Raw genomic sequence first — 22,874 nt, forward strand, 5'->3', positions numbered from 1 at the left:
TTCCATATCAACAATACCAATACCACAATAATACATAGCTCACGGCTCAACAACACTAAGCACAACAATAATAAAACATGAGTACGGTAAGTAGATCAACACAAGAATTACAACAACACAATGAAACGAAAAAATAGACTCAGCAGTGAAGGAGATAACATGTAACAATGACTACAAGTACGGATAAATCAACAATAAAAGGGGTAACATGAAATGAAACTTCAATTAAGAATAACTCGACAATAAAAGAGGTAGCATAACAATAAAAGCATATATGAGTAAGCTTGACAATGAAGGATAGAGTATGAACTAACAATTTCGAGTATATCATGTAAGAGTAAACTTAACGATGGAAAGTATAACATGATATGACAACTTCAATTAGATGCATGAAAGAAGCCTAAGAGTCTAAACCGGTCAATTTCCACATATAAGGCCGTATACACACTCTTCACCTCATATACACGTCTTTCACATAATCAAATAGTACAATTAAACTCAATCCTAAGGGGGGGAGGGTTCCCTCACACGAAGTTAGGCAAGATATTTACCTCAACTAGGCCATATTAACACTCAAAAATAGCTTTTCCTTTATAATTTACCTCCGCTCGGCTCAAATCTAACTAAAATCGACTTAATAACATCAAATAATGCAAGAGAAACCAATTCCAATAAGTAAAGGTATGATCTTTATACAATTCTCCAAAAGTCAACAAAAGTTAACCCCGGGCTTGTCCGGTCAAAACCCGGGTCCAAGGGTTGATCTTGACTACCCATAGCCCCACGAGCCCATATATGTGTTTTGTTTCAAAATCTGAGTCCAATTGACTCTCAAATCCTAAATTTTTATTTTTCAACACATAGACAAAATTTCCCAAAATTTCACTTTGATTCTCAAAATTTTGATGTTAAATCTCATATATAATCATGTAATATAGTTAGAAATTGATCAAAGTCACTTACCCAACGCTTTTAGGTAAAAATACCCTCTCCAAATCGCCTCCTACCGAGTCTAGTGTTCAAAGATATGAAAAATAGGCTAAAATCTCATCTTACAAAACATATAACCAGGTGCAGATGTCGCATTTGCACTGGGGTTCGCAGATGTCGCATTTGTGACTTAGTGTCCGCAAATGCGAATCATCGCAAAAGCGAAGATTACTTCACAAAAGCGAAGCTTTGAACAGTTTTACACACATCGCAAATGCAACAATATATGTTGCAAATGTGAAAACTGGCCTTTCGCAAAAGCGGCTAGTTGGTCGCAAAAGAGACCTCCCTACAACCCAGGCCACTGTTGCATTTGTGAGGCTGGCTTCACATACCAGTCCCCAACTTCTTCACAAATTCGGCGACTTGTTCGCAAAAGCAATAGTCGCAAATGCGTCCCTTATCTCGCAAATGCGAGATCAGAAACACCAGCAATTCTGAACCTTCTACAAAGCTCTCTGGAACGCGTCCGAAACTCACCCAAGCCCTCGGGGCTCCAAAACAAACATTCACAAGTATAAAAATATTATACAAACTCTCTCTCATGATCAAAACACCAAAATAACATATAGAACCATGAATTGAACATCAAAATGCATGAAAATTTATATTGAAACTTAAAAACTTCTAAAAACACAACCACGCGCCCAATTCTTATCAAATCAATTCGGAATAACGCCAAACTTTCTAGACAAGATCCAAATAGCATAACATACCTATTTCAAGTCCCAAAATCAAAATCCGAACCTGATAACCATAACGTCAAACCATAGTCAAACCTAAGGAATTTCTAAACTTTCAAATTGCTAAGTTTCGACAAAAACATGCCAAATCAACCTAGGGAACTCTGAATTAAATTTCGGGCATACACCCAAGTCCTATATCATAATATGAACCTATCGGATCCATCAAAATATCGTTCCGGATTCGTTTTCATAAAAGTCAAACCTCGATCAATATTTCCAACTTAAGCTTCTTAAATGAGAATCACTCATCCACATCAATCCCAAAACATTCGAAAATCGAATCCGACCGTACACGCAAGTCATAAATACACAATATAAAGCCATTCAAGACCTCGAACCATTGAACGGAATATTAAAGCTCAAAACGACTGATCGGGTCGTTACATTAGTCTTTAGGCAGTACTATGACTTGATTTGGATACTGTGTTTCTTGCTGTCATGCTTTATATTTTCGTATGACTATTTGAACTCCTTGAATCATGCTAGAGATCATGTGTAGGTGTTGATTCGTGTTGTGCATGATATTTACTATCATATGGCGTATCTGCCTGATCTGAGCAGTAGTTGTATACTCACACATGCATACACCTTAACATGTTATCTTCTTCAATCCATGAGGATGTGATGTGATATCCATTATTCATATACATGTACTCTTGTATATGCTTTCTGTTTGATGGATTGGATTAATAACATGTGAGTGGTCCGTGCGGCATAAGTTATTAAGGCACGTGAGATGTCTGTGCATGTCTTATTATTACGACATGTGAGTTGTCCGTGTGGTTATAGCACATGAGTTGTCCATGCAGCGTGTCGATAAGGATCCATCCCCCTAGGGTCACCCTCTTATGTTTCTCTCATGATGGTGTACATGCAAGACGTGAGAAACTGCTGGGTTTCTGGTTGACGTGGTTTATGGAAAATTGATCCTTAGTAGGACTTTGCATCTCTTCTCTATTTGCAAACTCCTTGGATGTATACATGATTTTTCTACATATCTTATCTATATGCTAAGTCCGGAATGTATACATGCCATTGTGCATATCTTCTCTATGTGCTGCCTTACTTGATGAGATAATTCATGGTACATATCTTCTCTATATGTGAATCCATGTGAAATGACTTGTTTAATCATGTATATCTTCTTTATATGCAACTCTAGAAGGATTATTTGATGTCTCGTGCATAAAAACTAAAAAAGATTTTAGCATATCGTAAGAAATATATATAATATAATTTTTTTTAAAGTCTAAGTAAAAATTTGATTTCTTTCTCGCATTGAGGGGGGAAGTAGTGCCCTCCTATATTTAGATTTGGAAAGTACCACATACCAAAGGTGGCCAATATTTATAAAAAAATAAATGACTCTTTCACTCGAAAAGGCTTGACCAAAAAGGAAGAATATTGTCATGGTAAAGTATACGAGGCGCCTGTAAAGTTTAAGGGCTCATTTGGTACGAGGATAAGGGATTAATTCTGGAATTAAATTTGAAATAAGTATATTCCACGTTTGATTGGAATAAAATTATAATATAACTAATCCCGTAATAATTAATCCCGCAATAATTAATTATGGAATAATTTATTTCCCAACTAAACGACCGCTAAATTTCTAAGTATTCCTCTAACATATATTTTTAATTACTAGTTGTTCTCGTAAGTCATTGTATGAATATAATATATTACTAGTTGTTCTCATAAGTCTTTGTATGAATATATGAAGGAGCTCATATATTGCCACGTGGACTACCACGCCGACAAAATTTTAAAACCAGCTGCAAACCTACAGGGACATCAAAAACCACAAATTGATAAGAGACTCAACTTAATTTCCGTTGACCAATTCACCCTTTCATTTCTCATTTCTTTTTTCCCTTCATGAAGCCCTTTAATTAGTTAGAGAATCCCCAGAATCAATCCCACTTCTATTGGTAAAGAAAGTATCCAAAATAAGTGATTTTTTGGTTTTTTTCTTGTGGTCCAAAATAAGTAATTTTTTCAGATTTCAAGAATGAATTAATTATTTTTTTCCTACATTGTCCTTGGAGTAAATAGTGTTGGAATATGTGTTAGGAGTGTTTATGTGAGATAGTAAAGGTTAATATGGTCAATTCTATTGCTAATTAATGTTAAAAGGTGAATTTCTTAATCTGTGTGAAAACATCCAAAAAATCACTTATTTTGGACCGGAGGGAGTATGATTTATGGTAGAGCTTAAGATAGAGGAAAAAGTACTTTCATTGTTGAGTTTAAAATTAAAAGACGAGTCTTAATATGAAAGTCATCATGAGCCAAGTCAACTATCAAAATTAATATATTTCATTTAGAAATAAAAAAATTAAAGCGGGTTCTTCTATCTAAAAATAAATACTACATTAAATATTAAGGAAATAAGAGAAATATTATAATTCGCCCAAATAAGAATCAAAAGTAGATTAAATAAATTTGCTTGAGTTAAAATGTTTGAAATAAAGATACGATTTAAGAAGCTAATGGAGGAGGAAGATATATAACTAGGAATGCTTTGATTAGTAGATAGCTTCAAGTAGAAAATTATCAATTTTCATTACGATATTCTATATTGTCTAGTAAACATGATTAAGTTTTATTTATTATCATTATCAATATTAAAAATTTAAATCTCATGATTAATGACTTGTTTCAATTCGCAACTAGATACTTACTATCAATCAATGTTCTCTCCATTGAAAATCAAAATAAAACTATCAATACTTGTTCGTGTTAACTTGGAGATACGTCACGTTTTATGCTTAAACAAAATAGATTACAATCTAATTTCAAAATTAAAAGCTTTACAATAATTTTTGTCTAATCTATTAATCCTCCTTGTACTATCATGTTATTTATTAAAAATTCAAAAGGAAAAAAAATAATTCAAGCTCGTGATACAGTGATTCATATACTTTAGCATTTTATCACGTATCTAAGTTCAATTAACATTGACAAAAATAAATATTCCAAAACTATTTCCCTAGTGTGAAAAAGAGCCTCTGAAAACACAAACTCATTAAATGAAAAAATATCCCAAACAAAAACAATTCCCAGGGCACTTCTGTAAATTTAGTAGAATTTTAAGTTTTTTCTTTATCTAAAACCAAAGAGATTGCTATGAAAAGTCCTCTCATTCTCTCTCTTCGTTCCTAAGCCACTCTTCTCCTTTTCTCTCAGATCCACAGCTCCAACAAAATTTTTCATCGCAATGGCATTGAAACCTCTATATACTCTCTCTACGATCTCGTGAATTTTCACTTCGGTAGGTAGTAGAACATTCTAGAAGTGTCAATATATACGCCGTTCATTTGGTCGGTACGGAGTAGTGTGAATGGGAGGAGTACCGTCAACACCGAGTTTCAATGGTGGCGCGCGGCCGCAGGACACGGCGGAGTATCTAATTGAAGCATTTATTGGAGAGAAATCGTTTCCGCTTGCTTCGGATTACTGGCAGAAGCTTCTAGAACTTCCTCTTCATCTCCATTGGTCCTCCAATCGTGTTCAACAAGCTTGCCTCCTCTTCGGTACTTAACTTATTTGCATTTTCTAATTTTTTTGTAAGCTTTAATGCTTTTTATATGTTAAATTGTTCATGTCCTTGTTTATTTATTGAATTTTGCTAACCAAAAAAATAAGTTATCTAGATATATTGTAATGTTAGTTCGCATTTGAAGTGTTGTTAGAAAACGTTATTTGATTATTCTAGTTGATGTCAGAAGATTTCGGAATACCGTATGCTAGTTTGCGTTGCTAATAAGGTTGTGTGCTTTTTAATAAGGTGCATTATATGTGGATTGGGGAAAGTGAGTGAGTGAATCGTGGCTGTCGCAGTTGTTGAGGTACTTTATCAGGTTGCAAAATAGCTAAACTTAACAGAAATGGAAAGAAAAAAATAAATTCATACCACTGTTTTGCAAAGTCACGTGACTCCTGTGTTAGCTGAAAGCCTGAATCTTATGGTTTTGTGTTACAAAGTGCAGACTTCAGAAATCTGTCCTACAAAAATGGTAAAGATAAGTAAAATGAGTAAATAAATGTGATCTTTGTATACAAATATTGGTGTTGGTAGTTTGCTCCTTTTTTAGGATTTGGAAAGGTTTTAGTGTCTATACTAGTTGTGTAGCCACTTATATCTGAAGCCATTCATCAAATTTGCCACTTGGTGGAGCTCTAGCTGAATATTCTTATGCTCATGCGTACTCTATTTAAAGTGGACACTAGCCTAGTTGTCTCTCAATCCTAAAATTTGAACTGGTGATAATTTTAGATGTAAAATTGACGTCTATGACATTGATCCCCTCAGAGGCAGGTCCAAAATTTTAATTTGATGGATTCAACATTTGAAAACTTACCATTGAGCCTAATGCACTTCTGGGATTATGGTTTTGAAATTTAATAATTGTTGAAGTTTAGTAATTTTTAGAGATGCTGTGTCTAAAATGCTCGGTTCGGTTGAACCCAAAACAAACATGCTACATCGGCCTCTGGATCCCCTCAGATGATCTTTTAGAACTTTTTAAATACAAAAGTCTATTGGTTCTGATTTGTCCATTTGCGCTTCCCAAGAATCGAAGAAAGAATCCTCTTAACTAAAATTTTCAAAAAGAATCGTGTTGTCTGTTTGATATGGAAGAATTTGCAACTTAGAGTATTTTCCATGTCTAAATTTCCTTCAAAACTGAATAATTATATATCAAATTACTAGCCAAATCTGTCAAATTACTAGCCAAACTGAATAATTTTTTCTTGGGATGACGAGGTCAGAGTTATGATCTTCTAAATACCATCTGTTTTTTGTTGCAGCTCAGAACAATTGTTATACAAGGCATCTTGCAAAAATATTAATTCACCTGTCCTGGTGTTTGCAAGAGTGTGTTTCTACATCTGATGTATCTTCATCAGCTTATGTGAAAGCTCTCAATGCAGTGTACATCTCATCTGTTTTTCTGAAGCACCTCATTGAGAATGCCAAAACTGACAACTTTGAAGATCTATACATGTCTCTGAATGAAAGTGAGGAAATTCCAAGTAACGTCTCTAAAGGTAATGCATTCACAACATAGTTTGTTCATTTTTCCTTAGTGGGACTTATCTGATTTTCTTATTTATATTCCCATTTCATTTTTCGGTTTTGTTCTTTCTTCTATATTTATCTCTTCTTTTTGTACTTTTGTATGTGGGGAGAGGGTGACTGGAGTATGTAGCTACTTAAAAGTGACCACTAAACTGTTTCAACCACTATGGCTGAAACAAAGCGAATAGATCTATGCTATTTGTTCGAAGATCTAATAGTGGATTCTACGCTTATCAACATCATTGCTCACAGTTCAAGATAGTATTCAGTCTAATGTATTAAAAACTTGAATGATTGTCTCCAATTATACTCCAAGTAATGATGAGGTGTTTGGTTATTAGCTTTTGGAGATATATTATTTGGGTAAATCACAAAATTCGTGTTACCTATGTATGGATGAAATTGTGCAATACCGTTGGAATGGCCGAAGGATTCTTTTAGATTCTAACTCGTAATATCTTGTATAGCTGGTTTCAGTGGGATAGCTTGCAGAAGTTGTTCTTGCAGATATTGGTCTGGTTGAGTTTTCAACATTTGGGAATCTACGTTGTTTAACCTTCTCACTTATGTTTTACCAAGATTTCAGATCTCTGGGAGTCCAAGCTCATTACTTCCTACTCTTACCACCATTTCCTCTTTCTTTTATCCTTTACAGTACAGGGTATTGAGCATCTTGTTGTGCATAGTATGCTTAATTTTCTTGGCAGAGTAGATGTAAGGTATGTTGAGCTTTGTGCAATAGGTATCTTCTCACATGGCTTGACAGTTGTTTGCCTAATAGTGTGTTGTTTTTCTGACAGCTCGGATACATATCTTCTACACCATGAGTTGCTTAATTTCATGCTTGTCGCCTTGTCAACTCAGCTTCTTTCTGGACCATCACTAGGAGCGGATGATATTCATCCTTTCTTTGATGCAGCAATGGCTCAGGTCATCTATGGTTTCTTGCAGTAGATATCTCTGAAAATATTGAAATTTTATCGATTTGCTTTTGTATTTGCTGCCAAATTCTTTGGCTAGTCATGAGCTACTTCTGAATGTACTTCTGTCTGCAGCCAACTTCTTTGGTTAATCTGGTTATTCGCAAGCTACTTCTTAACTACGTCGCACAGCTACGCTTCCCTTTGAAGGCTTCATCTTATTATATTTTTTCTGAAGGATATCAGCCAGGAGTTCTACAGAGAGTTGGCTCTGTTGCAGGTAGAGTAAAGTGATTTATTATCTCTCCCTACCCCCCCCCCCTCCCCCTCCTCTCTCTCAAACACACACACACACACACACACTCACGCTCTCTCTCGCCTGTAGCTTATCATTCCGTTCCTTTTATAGCATATTAGTATATTATGGAAGTGTGAGATATGATCTTTATATTTACTTGATTAGCGCTAATTTGGCTCCTAATCCATTACCCCTGTTTGCAATATTTCGTGGTCAAAAAAGATTCCTAGAAATGTTGAATCCCTCCAGTCACAATTCATTCACTTATTTTGTCTCTTGTTTAGTCAATGTGCTGTCCCATCATTCTCGTTGAAGCCTCTGCTTTTTCCATTGACTTGCAGCAAATCTCGTGTTACTGCCACTGAATTTCTTTGCCAGTTCAAGTAATGAAGCTTCAAAAAGCCCATTGGCAGACAGCAGTCTTAATATTTTACTCATCCTTGTTCATTACCGCAAGTGTCTTAGCATGGATCGTTTGAAAGATAAAATCGACTACAGCAGTCCAGATTCGCTTCCAAAGGAAGAACCCTTCTTCGAGAATCCTTACTGCAAGGCCCTTGAGAATGCTCGGGATATTGAATGTTAGAACAATTGTTTTTTTGTTTAGTGTCCCTTTTGCTACTTCATGAATTTTATTAATGATTCTAAGCTTGTTTGTGTTCTCTCAAGCAGTTGATCGCGTAGATGTTGAGGGGAATGCACTTAATGGTCTGGTTGTGAGATTACCCTTTGCTTCTCTTTTTGATACCCTTGGCATGTAAGTGTCAGCCTATCTTACTTGTTGATCTAAGGTGACAACAAGATGTTGTATACAATTAATTACAATAATAGTTCCTTTTTTTATTTAAAAAAATTGGCTATGCATGAGAAGTTTCTTGGGTGACCCTTTACTTGCCCGTTGCGGAGAAGAGGTTTTATCATTTTGACTTTCTTTTTTTTATATTCGTGGTGTTCGCGCCAAATTGCGTACACCTCGACTAATTCCACTCCACTGGGATTTGTAGATTTGTATCTAACACTTCATTGACTACTGGGCCACACCCTTGGTCCCAAATTGAAATCTGGGACCTCATGGTTCTCAACCCACTTCATTGACCACCGAGGCTTTGACAGATGGGAAGAAATGACACTTCATGATGCTAAATGGTTATCATTTTGACTTTTAGTCAATCCTTTAGGTCTGTTTAAAGTGAAAGACCTTAAAAACTACTTCCACGTTATGGTCTGATAGCATAGAAAATGTGTATTTGGACATTTGACGATACAATTGTTTGCTGAGACATTATTTGGCTCTGGTAATGAGTGGGCTTGCAACTGTGTTTCCAGGTGCTTGGCTGATGAGACTTCTGTACTTCTGCTTTATTCACTCGTTCAAGGGAATTCCGATTTTCTTGAGTATGTGTTGGTGCGGACTGATCTGGATACACTGGTATGCACAGATGATTTAAATTATATGTTTATTTCTTGACTGAATAATGGTTGTTGCTTGTGGATATCATTTCCGCCAGTCACTTTATAAGGAAATCAAGAGAAGACATAACGGATAAGGAGTGTATTAATCAAATAAAGTATAAAGTAGCTACTTGTAGTTTGATCTTTGCAACTGCTTTCACAACAAGTTTCCTTATTTATGGATTTGATATCTTAAAAAAATAAAGATAATTGGGATTACTATCCTTGGTTAGAAGATGCTAAATTTTTTCCACTGTTTTTCTTATTCACTTTCCAACTGTTCTCGCATTAGTAATTATAATTTCTTGCCTTGAACTTGAGCTTTACTCTAGGTTTTCCCTTGGTTACAACTTAGAATCTTACTGTCTCTGTATAAATCAACAGTTGATGCCTTTGCTAGAAACACTGTATAATGCACCAAGGAGGACATCCAATCAGATATATATGGTGCTGATTATTCTTCTTATACTTAGCCAAGATTCCTCATTCAACGCCAGCATTCACAAACTGGTAAATACAGAATCTCCCTGGAGTTTTGACATTTAAGCCATGGACTGTCTTAATTTCACATCTTTCTGCAGGTGCTACCCTTTGTTCCATGGTACCAAGAGCGGGTTCTTCATCAGACATCTCTTGGTTCTCTTATGGTCATAATTTTGACGAGGACAGTGAAATACAACCTATCTAAGTTGCGGGTATGATATAAAATGTCTGTCAGTTTATTGTTCCACGTTCTTTGTTTCATGCTCTCTCTCTCTCTCTCTCTCTCTCTCTCTCTCTCTCTCTCTCTCTCTCTCTCTCTCTCTCTCTCTCTTTCAGTTTTTGGTTTTTGGGGGTGGGGGGGGGTTTGGGTGGGTGGGTTGGTGTTGTGCCTTAATTTTACCTTCGGCAGTTCCACCATATATGCTGTTAGTTTTTTATTTATTTTCAATTCTGAAGTCTCTCATTGCATGTTCTGGATGCCATCTTTTATTGGTATGTTAAACATTGGAATATTGATTTTAGAAAGTTCCGCTTCTTTTTTATTTGTTATTTTTCATTTGCAAAGTCTCTTACACCTGCTCCGGGTGCCATTCTTCGCTGGGATGTCAAGAGTGGGAATGCAAATTGGATTCGGAATACGCACTAATGGCTAGTTTTGGGAAATTTCAGTAGTAATGCATATAAATTAAAGAAGCTAATGTATTTAAGGATTATGAAATAACTTTTTCTATGAAGGAGAGTTATGATTTAGCTTGAAAGCATGAAACGACACATCTGTGATATGCAAGAGAAATATCAATAAGTTACTTCTCCTAAATGGTCTAGATATTTCTAAATGTTTTCTTTTCATAAGCAGAGGAAAGAAGCTTATTAATGAAGGTTCTTAATAAAAAAAGCAAAAAGAAGCTTATTAATGAACGAAAAGTGTACAGCTAGTCATCCAGATTGATGATGTAAAGTAGGCCAATAGCACTGCTGAAAGCGTTACTATTATATCTGAGGTTTCAAACATTGACAAAACTTTGTATGTTGTGTTACTAAAATTTGGCTAGTGAACTTTTCGAGTCAGAATTCTCATGTCTCCCTTCAGACGTGAATGTCACTGGTTTATTTTTAAATTTCTGAAGAAGTTGAGGGTGTAATGAAAACCATTGCAGTGGTTAAAGCATTTAAGCTTATCTTTCTGCATATCTGAAGTTAAACTGATTCTGAAAAAACGAAACTACGCTAACTAGGCCCTATTGAAAAAGGTTTTGAGACTTATTTCCCCACCCCCTCTTCCCCAAAAAAAAAATTAAGAAAGGATACAAAAATAGGATGATGAAGGTATGAGTTGCATCTCGCAACTGTTAAGACATCTGTTTGCCAACATCTTTGAAGCTGTGCCTACTTTGTATTATCGCACCTGCTTATGTTTTACAGTGAACTGTTACGTATATCCTCATCAGACCATATCGACATGAGGCAGTATTTCTACTGATCTACTGATACATCAATTGAATTGCTATACTGTTCAATTCGGGTAGAGCAATACAACTAACATGGAATGAACCCTTGCTTCTGTTTGAGTATGGGTGTCATAATTAATATTCCTCCTCTTTTTGTACTTACCAATGAAGTTACTCTGGTGATTGGTAATTTGGTGATGAAGTTGATCGAACCCTGAAAGCTGACTTCAAGCATGTGTTTTCTGATGCATTTAACAGGATGTTTATCTTCATACAAATTGTCTTGCAACTTTAGCAAATATGGCACCTCATGTCCATCGCCTAAGTGGTTATGCATCACAACGATTGGTCAGCCTATTTGACATGCTTGCACGCAAGTAAGTTTCTTGTTTCTTGTGTCTGCTGGTGAGTTCTGAGATTTTTAGGTTGGTCAATTGTTGTTTTGAACTTGATCTATAAATTAGGTACAACAAATTGGCAGAGATAAAAAATGATAAGATGCATGTGCCCAATGGTGAATCAAAGGAAGGAGATAGTCTCCAAGAAGACATGGTACTTCGCACTTGGCTTTCAGCATCATCGAGTCTTTCTTTTTTAATTGCTGTCTGCTAGCATAATTGGTACTTGGTAGCATTGAAGTTCTTCAAATATATTTGCAGGCAGCTGAGCTTCATATTTATACCGACTTCCTAAGAATTGTTCTTGAGATATTAAATGCAATTCTGACCTATGCCTTGCCACGGAATCCTGAGGTATCAGTACTTTCAATCTTCTATCAGTTCATGAGGATTCTTTGCTTGTTGCAGCTTTTTAAATACATTCCAAAACTGGCAGGTTGTTTATGCAATTATGCACAGGCAGGAAGTCTTTCAGCCGTTCAAAAGTCATCCACGATTCAATGAACTGCTTGACAACATATTTATGGTGTGCTTATTCATTTGTGCATTTGCAGTTCATAGGTTTTTGAAAAAGGGTTTTCTGGAAGTGGGACTTGCTTTCTATTCATTGTAAACTGTTAGGTAGTGTAGTCTGGAAGGCAAAATGACTTTGTGATTATGTTATTTTAAGGTCTTGGACTTCTTCAACAGTCGCATGGATGCACAAAAGATGGAAGGAGAATGGTCTGTAGAGAAAGTATTGCAAGTCATTGTTGTTAATTGCCGATCTTGGAGAGGTGATGGAATAAAGGTATTAGTTTTGCCAACTTATGATGAGTTGCTTGTATCTGATAATCATATTCTGACATAGATTTTGTTTACACCGTAGATGTTTACCCAATTGCGTTTCACATATGAACAAGAGAGTCATCCTGAGGAGTTCTTCATTCCGTACGTGTGGCAGCTGGTTTTGTCTCGAAGGTTGGTTTTTATAACAAAACATATGCTCTTTGTCAGAATATGCTTTAACGCCATGTTCTTTCCCATGTTTTATATTTTTGTTCTCTCAATGTTACTTTTTGAAACATGTAATAAGCTGATTAAGTCTAATACCATTCAAGTGGAAACATCCTCTTTACCTATTTCATTTGTGGCGGTGAATGTAGATATTTCCAATCTGTAATTGATTTGTTTTCTTCGTTTTTTGGCAGTGGTCTTAGCTTTTCTCCTAGCAGCATAAATCTTTTCCCAGTTGATGCTCCTCTCGATGTAAGTATGATTGCTTTTCATTCTTGATTCAACCCATACGCCATATGGTCCTGGTAGGTTGGGGGATTTTGATGGATGTCATGATATTTTCTTGACCAAGTAAGAAGGTTTTCTTTGTTGAGCCTGGATCTATGTGCACTGGCCTTCTCTGTTTAATGCTTTTTCTTGTCTAGTTCCACTCCCCCCCCATCCCCCTCCCAGACACACCCGGTCCAAAGCAAACTCTTGTATGCTTGCCTGCTCTTAGAGACTGTCAATCATCATGATTAAAATCATATGTCCACAGAAGATGACACAAGCTTGTTTTAGTGGAATCTCACATATGAAGACAGTCTGTTCAGAATTGGATTTAGAAATTGTGTTTGAGTTTTGTTTGAAGAGCGTATGCATGTCTAACTATGATTGAGGTATTAAATTTTGTGCGTAGCAAGTCTGATCTCTTTTCAATCTCATTATGTGTTCTGGAAGGGTTGAAGTGGTTAAAAATGATTTTACTACTAATAATTTATGATTACTGTAGTTTGAGGAATCATTCTCTGAATTGTTCTATCTGGAAACAGGTCCAGGATAATGTAGAGGAGCCTGAAAAGCCTCAGAAGGATGAGATCAATGGAAATGGGCAAGAGATAGAGGCACCAGTTTGACGGACTATGATCCCAGAAGACTACGTTGTGTATATACATACATGTATCCATAGATATGTATTCTTGTCATTCTTTTCTGTTCATAGCTCAAGAGTAGAGGAATTTTACGTACAGCTGAGTGAATTGATATATCACCAGTATAATAAATAACGGTATTGGTCAAGTTTAGGCTTACGATATAGTTCTACAAGGAAAAGCAGCTCCCATTTTATCAATTTTGATGATGCAACTGTCGTATCTCTTTACCCTTTTGGTCCGTGACCAATTTTGGAGTGGCTGTTGAAGTAACGCGGTTTTTTCTATCAATTTCGAACAACTTGCACTTGCAAAGTGTATGATGTAGGCAGTATAGTTTTCCCTTCAACAATGTGTAAGATGTTGTAAACTTGTAATGGTGACCAAGCAGTGAAAAATGTACGTATATGATGAAAGTATAAAAAATGAAGCATGCGATTGTCTTTTTATCTTTTGTGTTTAACCAAACATTTCTGGATAATCTGACCATCTACAGATATTCAGTCCAGTATATTTTACACGAGGGTTTCAAGATTCTTCCAATAATGTAGGCTTATGTAGTCGACAGCTCATAAAGTCACAAGTTTATATCTTCTATTCTTTCTTAAAATGCTTCTCTTAAAGAACTCGAGTGTGTTTGTGCGTTGTATGCAAAGATCGGAGGGGGCATAGGACTTTTGTTCGTATAAGGAAATTTTCTCCATTTACGAAATATTTTTAATAACTTTTAATTGATGTTTGTACGACATATATTATCTCATCATTATGCTTATAGTTTACTTCGCCTGTATTCTGGACTGTGTTCTTTAAGTCGCTTAAAATGTTTTATTTTAGTATAGTATTTTGGATATTAGTACTAGCATGTCAAAATCCTAGTTTGATTTGATATTTTGTTAGGCCATCGTAGTGATGTCAATTGGGTAACAAAGAGATGACTTAGTGATAGCTCCGTTACATGATTCACCAGTTTTTTCCTTGTTACCAGTAACGTTCTTGTCTAAGAGTGAAGAATAGGCGAAAAATTGCTGCCGAAGCAGCATAAACACGTTTCTGGTGCTACATAAAAGTAAACACTTTTTTAAAATTGTTTAATTGATTTCCAAGACGAGACAAAGGAAATTACAAGATAGGAGAGTCACACCAACAAGAAGATGAAAATTTTGCTAGCTACCAACTGGGGATTAGGTAGAACTCATCATATGTATCAACATCTCTTGACTCATAAAAGAATTAATTTAAGAAAAAATAAGACAAGCGGAAAAGTTTAACAAATATGTGAATCGATTGTTAAAAACTTGGGAAACCAGACAGACATATTTCTATATCATAGTTTTTAATTGAAATCAGAAGGTGTGGTTACATGGGAATATTGTTTACATCAGATATAAAACAACGCACTAGTATAATTATAGTATTAACTTAAGCTAAAGAATTAATTTACGTTTCAGACTTGGAAGATGCCACCTCCTTTAACATATTCAGTAAAAGCTAAAGCAACTAATCCCAGCATGGCAAATCTTCCATTCCAAATTTCGGCATCGGCACTCATAATCCCACCAGATTTAGACTCAGCACTAATTCCTTGGAACAATGGGATAAGTGAGGCCAAGGTTAGCAAAGCACTTGTCCCCAAAAACCATGAAAATCCACCATTTGATAACTGTGCAGATAAATCTCCACCGTTTGCTAGCTCAACGCCAAGGGCTGCCACAAATCCAATCGTTGCTAGCCTACCGTTGATTCTCTCGGGTCCTGCTCCACTGAATGAAAATACGTCCGAGAAATTGGTGATTGCCTGTTGCAGAATAATGAGTAGAGGATAAGAATTATAATGTTTATTTAATTTGCTCCCCGGCCAGAGGGTTGTAAACAATCTCTCTTCCCTTCGTATTTTTGATTGGAGAATTATTTCACATAATGAAACTTTACTTACGAATATCTTTTTAATTGAAATGTAAATCTGAAATCGAGCTAAAATATAGTAGCTGAACTTGACATAAGTAAATTCTTTTTTGAGACGAAACGTGCAACGACTTATTAGGTGAAAAATAGATGTTAACACTGCTTAATTGAAAAAAGATCCCAACCTTTGCAGGAGGAGGAGGTGTTGGCTTCGATGTAGCTGCAGTATTGGTCAAGGGGCTTGAAGATTGCTCTTTCTCACCATCCTGCATGTTTAAAGATCTCCTTAATTATTCTTCTCATAATAATAAACTTTCTAGTTTTTACTCCCTTCAAAACTACTCCATTTAATTTGCACTATCATATTTATTTAAAAGTCAAGCATACACATAAATACTTTTTATGATTTTAAAAAAAAGTTCCTCCGCAATAAAACAATATAAAATAAGTTATAAGTTTTATGCACTAGCTACCTCAGACATGCACTTAACGCGAAGACGTGAACTCTTCTGAAAACGTGGCAAGTAACAGCCAGGAACAAACTGATTGAGACCATTTCTCTTTGAAAAACTTGCCGGTGGACTACTTCCCACTATCATGGATTGCATGGCAAATGAAGTTGTCATTTTTCCTCTAGCTCAAACTCACAAATATATATTAGAGAAAATCCGCGCTTTACTCTTCTCTTATCAGAAACTAAGAAATAGCAAAACACTGAGGATTAGGAAGTAACTAAGACAATGAAGAAAGATTAGTGTTCTTTGGTACTGATTCTTGACCTAACTCACTTGATCATATAATTGAACTGAAGTATTAGTGGGCATTTATAGTGCATGGGGTAAGGCCTAAGGGTAAGAATAGAGAAGAGAAAAGGGGTGTGGATATTTGTGGAGCCACGTAATTCAGTTTTGGGCCTCTAAAGATGCCTAAGTCACGTGGACTCATTGAGCTTTTACAAAAGTAACACAGTGATGTGGCCTCCCCATTTACCGCATGTCTAGAACCTCCTAGAATGAAAAGGGTACCCAAGAAAAGTTGCAAAAGTAGTGTGTGGGGTATTGGATTTTAACTTTAGGTGTGCACCAACCAATCATTTTAACGTTAGTTAACTAAAAATTAAAGTAAGCATACATATCGTCTAATTATGATTAGGTAATAAGTTTATGTATTAAAAATATGTGGCTTACATTCATTTTTTTAGGTGTAAATACCCAATGCATGTAAGTTTCAACCCTAGAATTTCTTGGCATGATCCCATTCTTATATTAGAAATGTAAATACTTGGTACAACACCACCATTATTTCTCTCCGAACAACTTTTTTCATGTTATGATATTAAAGTGTAACATTAATATGAATTGAATCACAGGATCACGTAAGGCATTGATTATCTTTTGATAATAAATGAAAATTTAATAAAGGAAATATAGTTTTCAAAATCTTGTGCGTATATATATATGTGTGTATGGCAACCCAAAGAAAATGAATACAAACGCTTCTTTATCCCATAGTTCATACATTATGGTTGAAATTTTTGTCTCTAACTTTAGTTGATAACATTGTCGGGTGACAATAAAAATCACGTACAAATAATTTTAATATAATAAGCGTGAGTTACTCGGGGTAGAGGTAAGGTCTGCGTACACACTACCTTTCCCAGACCTTATGAGATTTTACTGGGTTGTTGTTGTTGTTGTTGTATAATAAACGTGAATTACTGTTTTGAAAAGGAATGTAATTTACCAACTTGTCACGACCCAATTCCCATCCCGGTCGTGATGGCGCCTCTCATGAAAACAAGGCCAGCCAACTAACCCAAATCCTTTCACTTTAACAATTATTAAACATAAATGAATAGATAAATACAGCTTAACAACAATAATAACCAGTATTTACAACCCAACATAACCCGACCGGGGTGTCACAAGTCACGAGCATCTAAGAAGTAGGAACACAACTACAGGGTCATATATATATAAAATGAAATCTGGAATCCAAAAGATGAAGTCCGGTGCCGCGAACGCTGGCGGTCACCTTGCTCAGCTACATCAGTATTACCTTCGGTCCGCTAATCACCCGCTACCGGGTGAACAATACCTGCAACTGCACGCGAGGTGCAGGGAGTAAAGTGAGTACTTCCAACTCAGTGGTAAGAATTGGTATTCCTAATCTCTCATCCTGATTAATTCAGATTGGCATAAAAAAACTTACTAAAGGTAATGAAATTTCTCTTTTCTCATGACGCGGACAAAAGTTCTCTGATTAAGGGTAAATAATTCCGACTATCTCGTCACTACATCCATCGGTACTAAATCCCCGTGTTCCACGAATATAGGCGTACTGGCACGAGGGAAGAAGGTGGGAAGGACACTAGACTTGCCAAGCTAACGGTTCAAAAAATGCAAGAAACAATGTTGACATGAAACCATAAAATGTGGGGGTTGGTAGGGGGCTGAAAGCTAAATACTTGTCCGCATTTACATATTAAGATTCACGTGTTGTAGTGCAAAACCTTATGCAAACATGGTGGCCCTCTTAATAGCTTTTGCATAGCACACTAGAATTGAACGAGCAACATTACCGCTCAACTAGGGGTGCTTATCGGGCGAATAGGACGGATATTTACTCTCAACAATTTGTCTTATCGGTTATCGATTTATAACTGTAGTAATCCGCTAGCAACCAATAAGATATCAGACAGATTGATAATAGATTAACGATTATCAGACGGTTTATTAGCTAAATCAAATAGACAATAAAAAAGAAATAGAGAATTAGAGATAAGGAAAAATATAGGATATGTCACCTTCGGATTGAATTCAATTACCATAGTGAACATTTGTCTTGAAACTATACCTGATTAAACATTTTGTCCTCTCCGCTAAACAAAGAAGAGATAGGAAACATAACATAATCCGGATAACACAGGTAACAAAAGTAACAGGGAACGTATATGAAGCCTTATTAAAATTTATGACACAAATTTTCAAGATGTCAGTCTGGATTCCACTATACAAACAAAGGGCCGTGGAAACTCACTTCCTCACAGGAATAACTTTCAAATTCCAGCAGCTTTAGCTCATTCTACCACAAAGATCAATTCAGATGATAATTCTTGGGACTTGAGATTCTTTCTTATCTCTTCTCTCATAAATCTTTTATTGTGTGTCACCTTTATTGGTCTCCCCATAAATTTCTATGGATAAGGATATAAGGTTTCAAATAGTACTTTATATACATAAAGGTAAAAGTGTAAATACAAAAATTCTTAATGGGTTAACGGTTTATTCGATAAGGAAATTGAGTAATCCGCCCCCAAACCGTTAAGCCATTAATTATAAAATCTCAATTCGTTCACCAACCATTGTTTACCCGTAAAATGGTACAATTTAATTAGTAAGTGGTTTCTAGACAAGTGAATAATTTGATCCTAAAAATGATGAAATAAGTAAAGAATTACGCAATACTTAGCCTTAAATTGTAGATGAAACGACAGAGATGATAGTTTCGGGAACAAGGCTTCCGGGCACAGTAATGATGAAATCAAAAAGGGAGAAAGTAAAATTGTATTAAGCTTTGTATAGAATGTAGTATAAGTTTGTTAGAAAATTTATGTCCTTTACAATGATAGCTAAGCTCACTATTTATAGTTGTGTCTAGAAAAGGGGGTCCTAGGATCGTGTCCTCCTTTAATGTCAATTATGAGGGCCATTAGTGAAGATGTAACGATGAACATAAATGCCAATTTACCTGTAACGGGCCCTCGCTCTTAATGCTGCAAAATATTCTTTATTAAATGCTACCGGACACAGAGCATTTAATACACCTTTATGGACGTTATTCCTTCCGGCGACAAGCGGAGTAGCTAAGTTCCGTCTTTGGCCATCCCCGTCTTGGGTTCCACGTGTCCTTCCTTTAGATGGCCATGTATCATATTATATTTTACCCTATACAGATAGTCCAGCTGCTCTCCGGTGACATAACTTTGTGTTACTGGGAAGTTGGTAGAAACACTCTTTCGGCGAAAATTTCTATAACTCCTTCTGAAGGCTCTGACTGTTTATTAGACGCACGTCTCTCTGCATTTAATGCTCCAAACACGCGTCATCCCATGATTCAGCACAACTTTTGCCGATTAGTGAGGTAATCATGGCCATGAATTTAGCCACCAAAATTTACTTATACGCATCATCCTTTTCTCCTTGCACTTTATAATTTTACAAGCTTCTGATTTGCACCTTTGTTCTTCATCTTTCTTCAAACAAAAAACCTTCTCCTCCTTCCATATAATGGCTTCTTCCTCAAAGCATACCAGTTCTTGAAAGAACAAGAAAAAGGCCAAGGATTCTGTTCCTCCAAAGTGGGTTCCATCATCCCTAGAAGTCTTAATAACACAAAAGACTTCGAAGAAAAATTTCCTACTGCTGACCCTCGTTCATGGGATGTTAGTAGGTACCCTTCTTCAATCCATCCTTCCAACATTCCTGTTGCGAAGGAAGACTGTCGATGCCATGAGTTGGATATTATCGCTTCCGATCTATCAAAGCGAGTGACCCTTCCCAAGGAGGGTTTTACATATTTTTACACGTATCCCTTCACTTTGGGTGCATTTTCTTTGAGTGGAGAGCTGGATTCCGTGATTGCGGAGTTTTGCCTCCTCTACCAAATATATTTGTCACAAGTAAGTTCTTTTGTGTGGAGGGCAGTCGTGTGCCTTTGGTGTTTGTATTAGGAGACTGGAGAAGAGCTAATCTTAGCTCGTATGATGAATCTCTACTCTCCCAAGATTTTTCGTGGGGGAATGATAAACCTCTGCAGACGTGGTCACCATGTTCTGTTGACCAGCATGGATAATGATAGCAACTGTGGGTGGATTGAGCGGTTCGTTGTAGTTGCCACCAATAATATCACTCCGATAACGACATCATCCTTTCTGGCCGTTTGGAACCGCACTTGTACGATCTTCATTTAATATTTCCTTTTACTAAATATTCCTCTATGGCTATATTGATTCTTCATCCTTTGCATGTTTCAATAACTCGATGGATCCCACTGGTGGCGGAAGGCTTGGACCGGTGGGTTCAGAAGATCTTGGACGTTACGATGCCGAAACTCGTTTATGGAAAGAACTGGCCCTTAAATACGGGTGGAAGGCCAAAAATCATGATAATTTAAACTCACATTGTTTTAATTTTTCAGGTGAAGAACTTAGTTGAACCCTTCTGACTAGCTCATGGAATTATATCTACCTGCAGGCTTTGTTGCTGTCCCAAGGAGGATGTCTTGGCTGACCAGCATGGATAATGATAGCGACTGTGGGTGGATTGAGCGGTTCGTTGTAGTTGCCACCAATAATATCACTCCGATAACGGCATCATCCTTTCTGGCCGTTTGGAACCGCACTCGTACGATCTTCATTTAATATTTCCTTTCACTAAATATTCCTCTATGGCTGTACTGATTCTTCATCCTTTGCATGTTTCAATAACTCGATGGATCCCACTAGTGGCGGAAGGCTTGGACCGGTGGGTTCAGAAGATCTTGGACGTTACGATGCCGAAACTCGTTTATGAAAAGAACTGGCCCTTAAATACGGGTGGAAGGCCAAAAATCATGGCAATTTAAACTCACATTGTTTTAATTTTTCAGGTGAAGAACTTAGTTGAACCCTTATGACTAGCTCATGAAATTATATCTACCTGCAGGCTCTGTTGCTGTCCCCAAGGAGGATGTCTTGGCTGATCCTGCTGATGTGACGATGCTGCTTCATGAAGTGCTTACTCGAACAGGTGTCTCCAGGCCTACTTCGGGCACATATGTTATACCACGGAGTCCCCGGCCAGAGAACAAGCAACCAAATAGAAGTCATTCCTTCGCGGCCATGGAAAAGAATAAGAGAGTGAAATCCAGTGCCTCCGAGTCGTCTCCAGAAGTTGTGATCACCAGCCCTCTTCCCGGGCCGATCATAGACACCATGGTGATTGACGATGATGGGGAAACTAGTGATGATGGGGCTTCTATGCACAGAAGACAACGTTCATCATCAACTAAATAGAATGCTCAATCTGTTGGGTTAGTTACAACAACCGAGGACGATACCTCAGCACTTTAAGGGGAATTTGATTTAGTAGAAAATGCCAATTCCCATTTTTGGGCCCCAATTGATGTACCTGGTATTGCAGGGCTAGCTATCGAGTCCCTGTCATCTTTGGTTGGCGAGCATCCAACAATCAGCACTGCATTTGTTGCAGCTACTTCTTACTCTTCAACTCCATCAGCTTCATTTCCATCTCCACCAGCAATTGCTACATCATTTCCATCTTCAACCACTCTTCCACCAGCAATTGCTACATCATTTCCACCGGCCACCTCTGATTATGAAGGAGATATTCTTCCTCCCCAGTCCCCAGTTAATGGGAATGTGGGGCAAAATTATACTGCTCCTTCTTAAGATCTCCTTCGGAGGAGGAATGTTAGCCTTTCGGTCTCTACCGACTACAGCCTACTTTCCTAGCTGGTGGAGCTTGCTAATTATTTGAAGCCTTTGGCTTCAATGAAGGATTGGGAAAATGTTTGGGGACTTTCGAGATAGTGCCTGTTGAACGACGTCGCAACGGCACACTCCTTTCTTCCTTTGTCATTTCTTCTATTTTTGGATGAACGTATTCTAAGTTTAACCTTTCTTGCTTTGCGGGCCAATTTTCTTGCTTTCGAGGGACTTTAAAGGTTGATTTGTGATAAGGAGAACTTACTTCTGCTTGGGATCAGCTTTTGGCAGAGCGGGAGCAAAGTGTCGCTCGCCTCTTGGAACTGGAAGCCAAGGCTGCTGAGACTGTTACATTGGAGGCTCGTTTGCAGCAAAGCGAGTAAGAGGTGGTAACCCTTACCCAGGAGATTGGCCCGCTGAAGGTTAGATTTGACAAAGCAAAGGCCAAATGGGCTGAAGTCCATGACGTCGTTCTTGCTGCAACCGAGCGTGAGGCTGCGACTGCTGAAAAAGTGACCGATTTAGAGGCAGCCTTGAACTCCAAAATCGAAGAGCTTGCTGCTGCAGGGGCGAAACATGCCAGTTGGAAGAGAAGTACAGGAAAACTATTGAGCATAATAGGCTCTTTATTTCAATTGTCCGTGACCTTGATGTTAGCCTCAAATCTATTAGGTCCGCCCGGGAAAGCCTTTTTGGCGAGGTAACTCAACTCAAGGAAGAAATTAAGTGCCGAACGGCTTCCTTCATTGTTGAAAAA

At 37.1% G+C, this 22,874-nt stretch overlaps 2 protein-coding genes across 2 annotated transcripts; one reads left to right on the forward strand and one right to left on the reverse strand.

Annotated features, from left to right (window-relative positions):
* LOC109234104 (dymeclin) lies at window positions 4,870-14,177 on the forward strand. Its single transcript, XM_019399950.1, has 18 exons — window positions 4,870-5,272; window positions 6,552-6,791; window positions 7,478-7,541; window positions 7,623-7,752; window positions 7,878-8,022; window positions 8,382-8,621; window positions 8,713-8,797; window positions 9,367-9,469; window positions 9,877-10,002; window positions 10,074-10,187; window positions 11,682-11,800; window positions 11,888-11,975; window positions 12,083-12,175; window positions 12,258-12,347; window positions 12,492-12,611; window positions 12,690-12,781; window positions 13,012-13,069; window positions 13,630-14,177. Exons 1-18 carry the CDS (start codon window positions 5,080-5,082, stop codon window positions 13,711-13,713), a joined length of 2,184 nt encoding a protein of 727 aa, XP_019255495.1. The 5' UTR covers window positions 4,870-5,079; the 3' UTR covers window positions 13,714-14,177.
* LOC109234105 (early light-induced protein 1, chloroplastic-like) lies at window positions 15,001-16,437 on the reverse strand. The gene is made up of 3 exons (XM_019399951.1): window positions 16,104-16,437; window positions 15,816-15,896; window positions 15,001-15,523 (listed from the first exon to the last, which is right to left on the reverse strand). The coding sequence occupies exons 1-3, from the start codon at window positions 16,254-16,256 to the stop codon at window positions 15,173-15,175; spliced, it is 585 nt and encodes a 194-aa protein (XP_019255496.1). The 5' UTR covers window positions 16,257-16,437; the 3' UTR covers window positions 15,001-15,172.

The sequence above is a fragment of the Nicotiana attenuata genome, chromosome 11 (assembly GCF_001879085.1).
Source record: "Nicotiana attenuata strain UT chromosome 11, NIATTr2, whole genome shotgun sequence".
Classification (NCBI taxonomy): domain Eukaryota; kingdom Viridiplantae; phylum Streptophyta; class Magnoliopsida; order Solanales; family Solanaceae; genus Nicotiana; species Nicotiana attenuata.

What these genes read in the sequence shown, in the direction of transcription:
- LOC109234104 (XM_019399950.1), top strand. Translation starts at nt 5,080, where the DNA reads ATGGGAGGAGTACCGTCAACACCGAGTTTCAATGGTGGCGCGCGGCCG. An exon ending in ACAAGCTTGCCTCCTCTTCG is followed by an intron (nt 5,273 to 6,551) that starts GTACTTAACTTA and finishes TTTTTGTTGCAG; the next exon opens with CTCAGAACAATTGTTATACA. An exon ending in ATAGTCTCCAAGAAGACATG is followed by an intron (nt 11,976 to 12,082) that starts GTACTTCGCACT and finishes ATATATTTGCAG; the next exon opens with GCAGCTGAGCTTCATATTTA.
- LOC109234105 (XM_019399951.1), bottom strand. Translation starts at nt 16,256, where the DNA reads ATGACAACTTCATTTGCCATGCAATCCATGATAGTGGGAAGTAGTCCA. An exon ending in GCGTTAAGTGCATGTCTGAG is followed by an intron (nt 15,897 to 16,103) that starts GTAGCTAGTGCA and finishes TTAAACATGCAG; the next exon opens with GATGGTGAGAAAGAGCAATC. An exon ending in CACCTCCTCCTCCTGCAAAG is followed by an intron (nt 15,524 to 15,815) that starts GTTGGGATCTTT and finishes ATTCTGCAACAG; the next exon opens with GCAATCACCAATTTCTCGGA.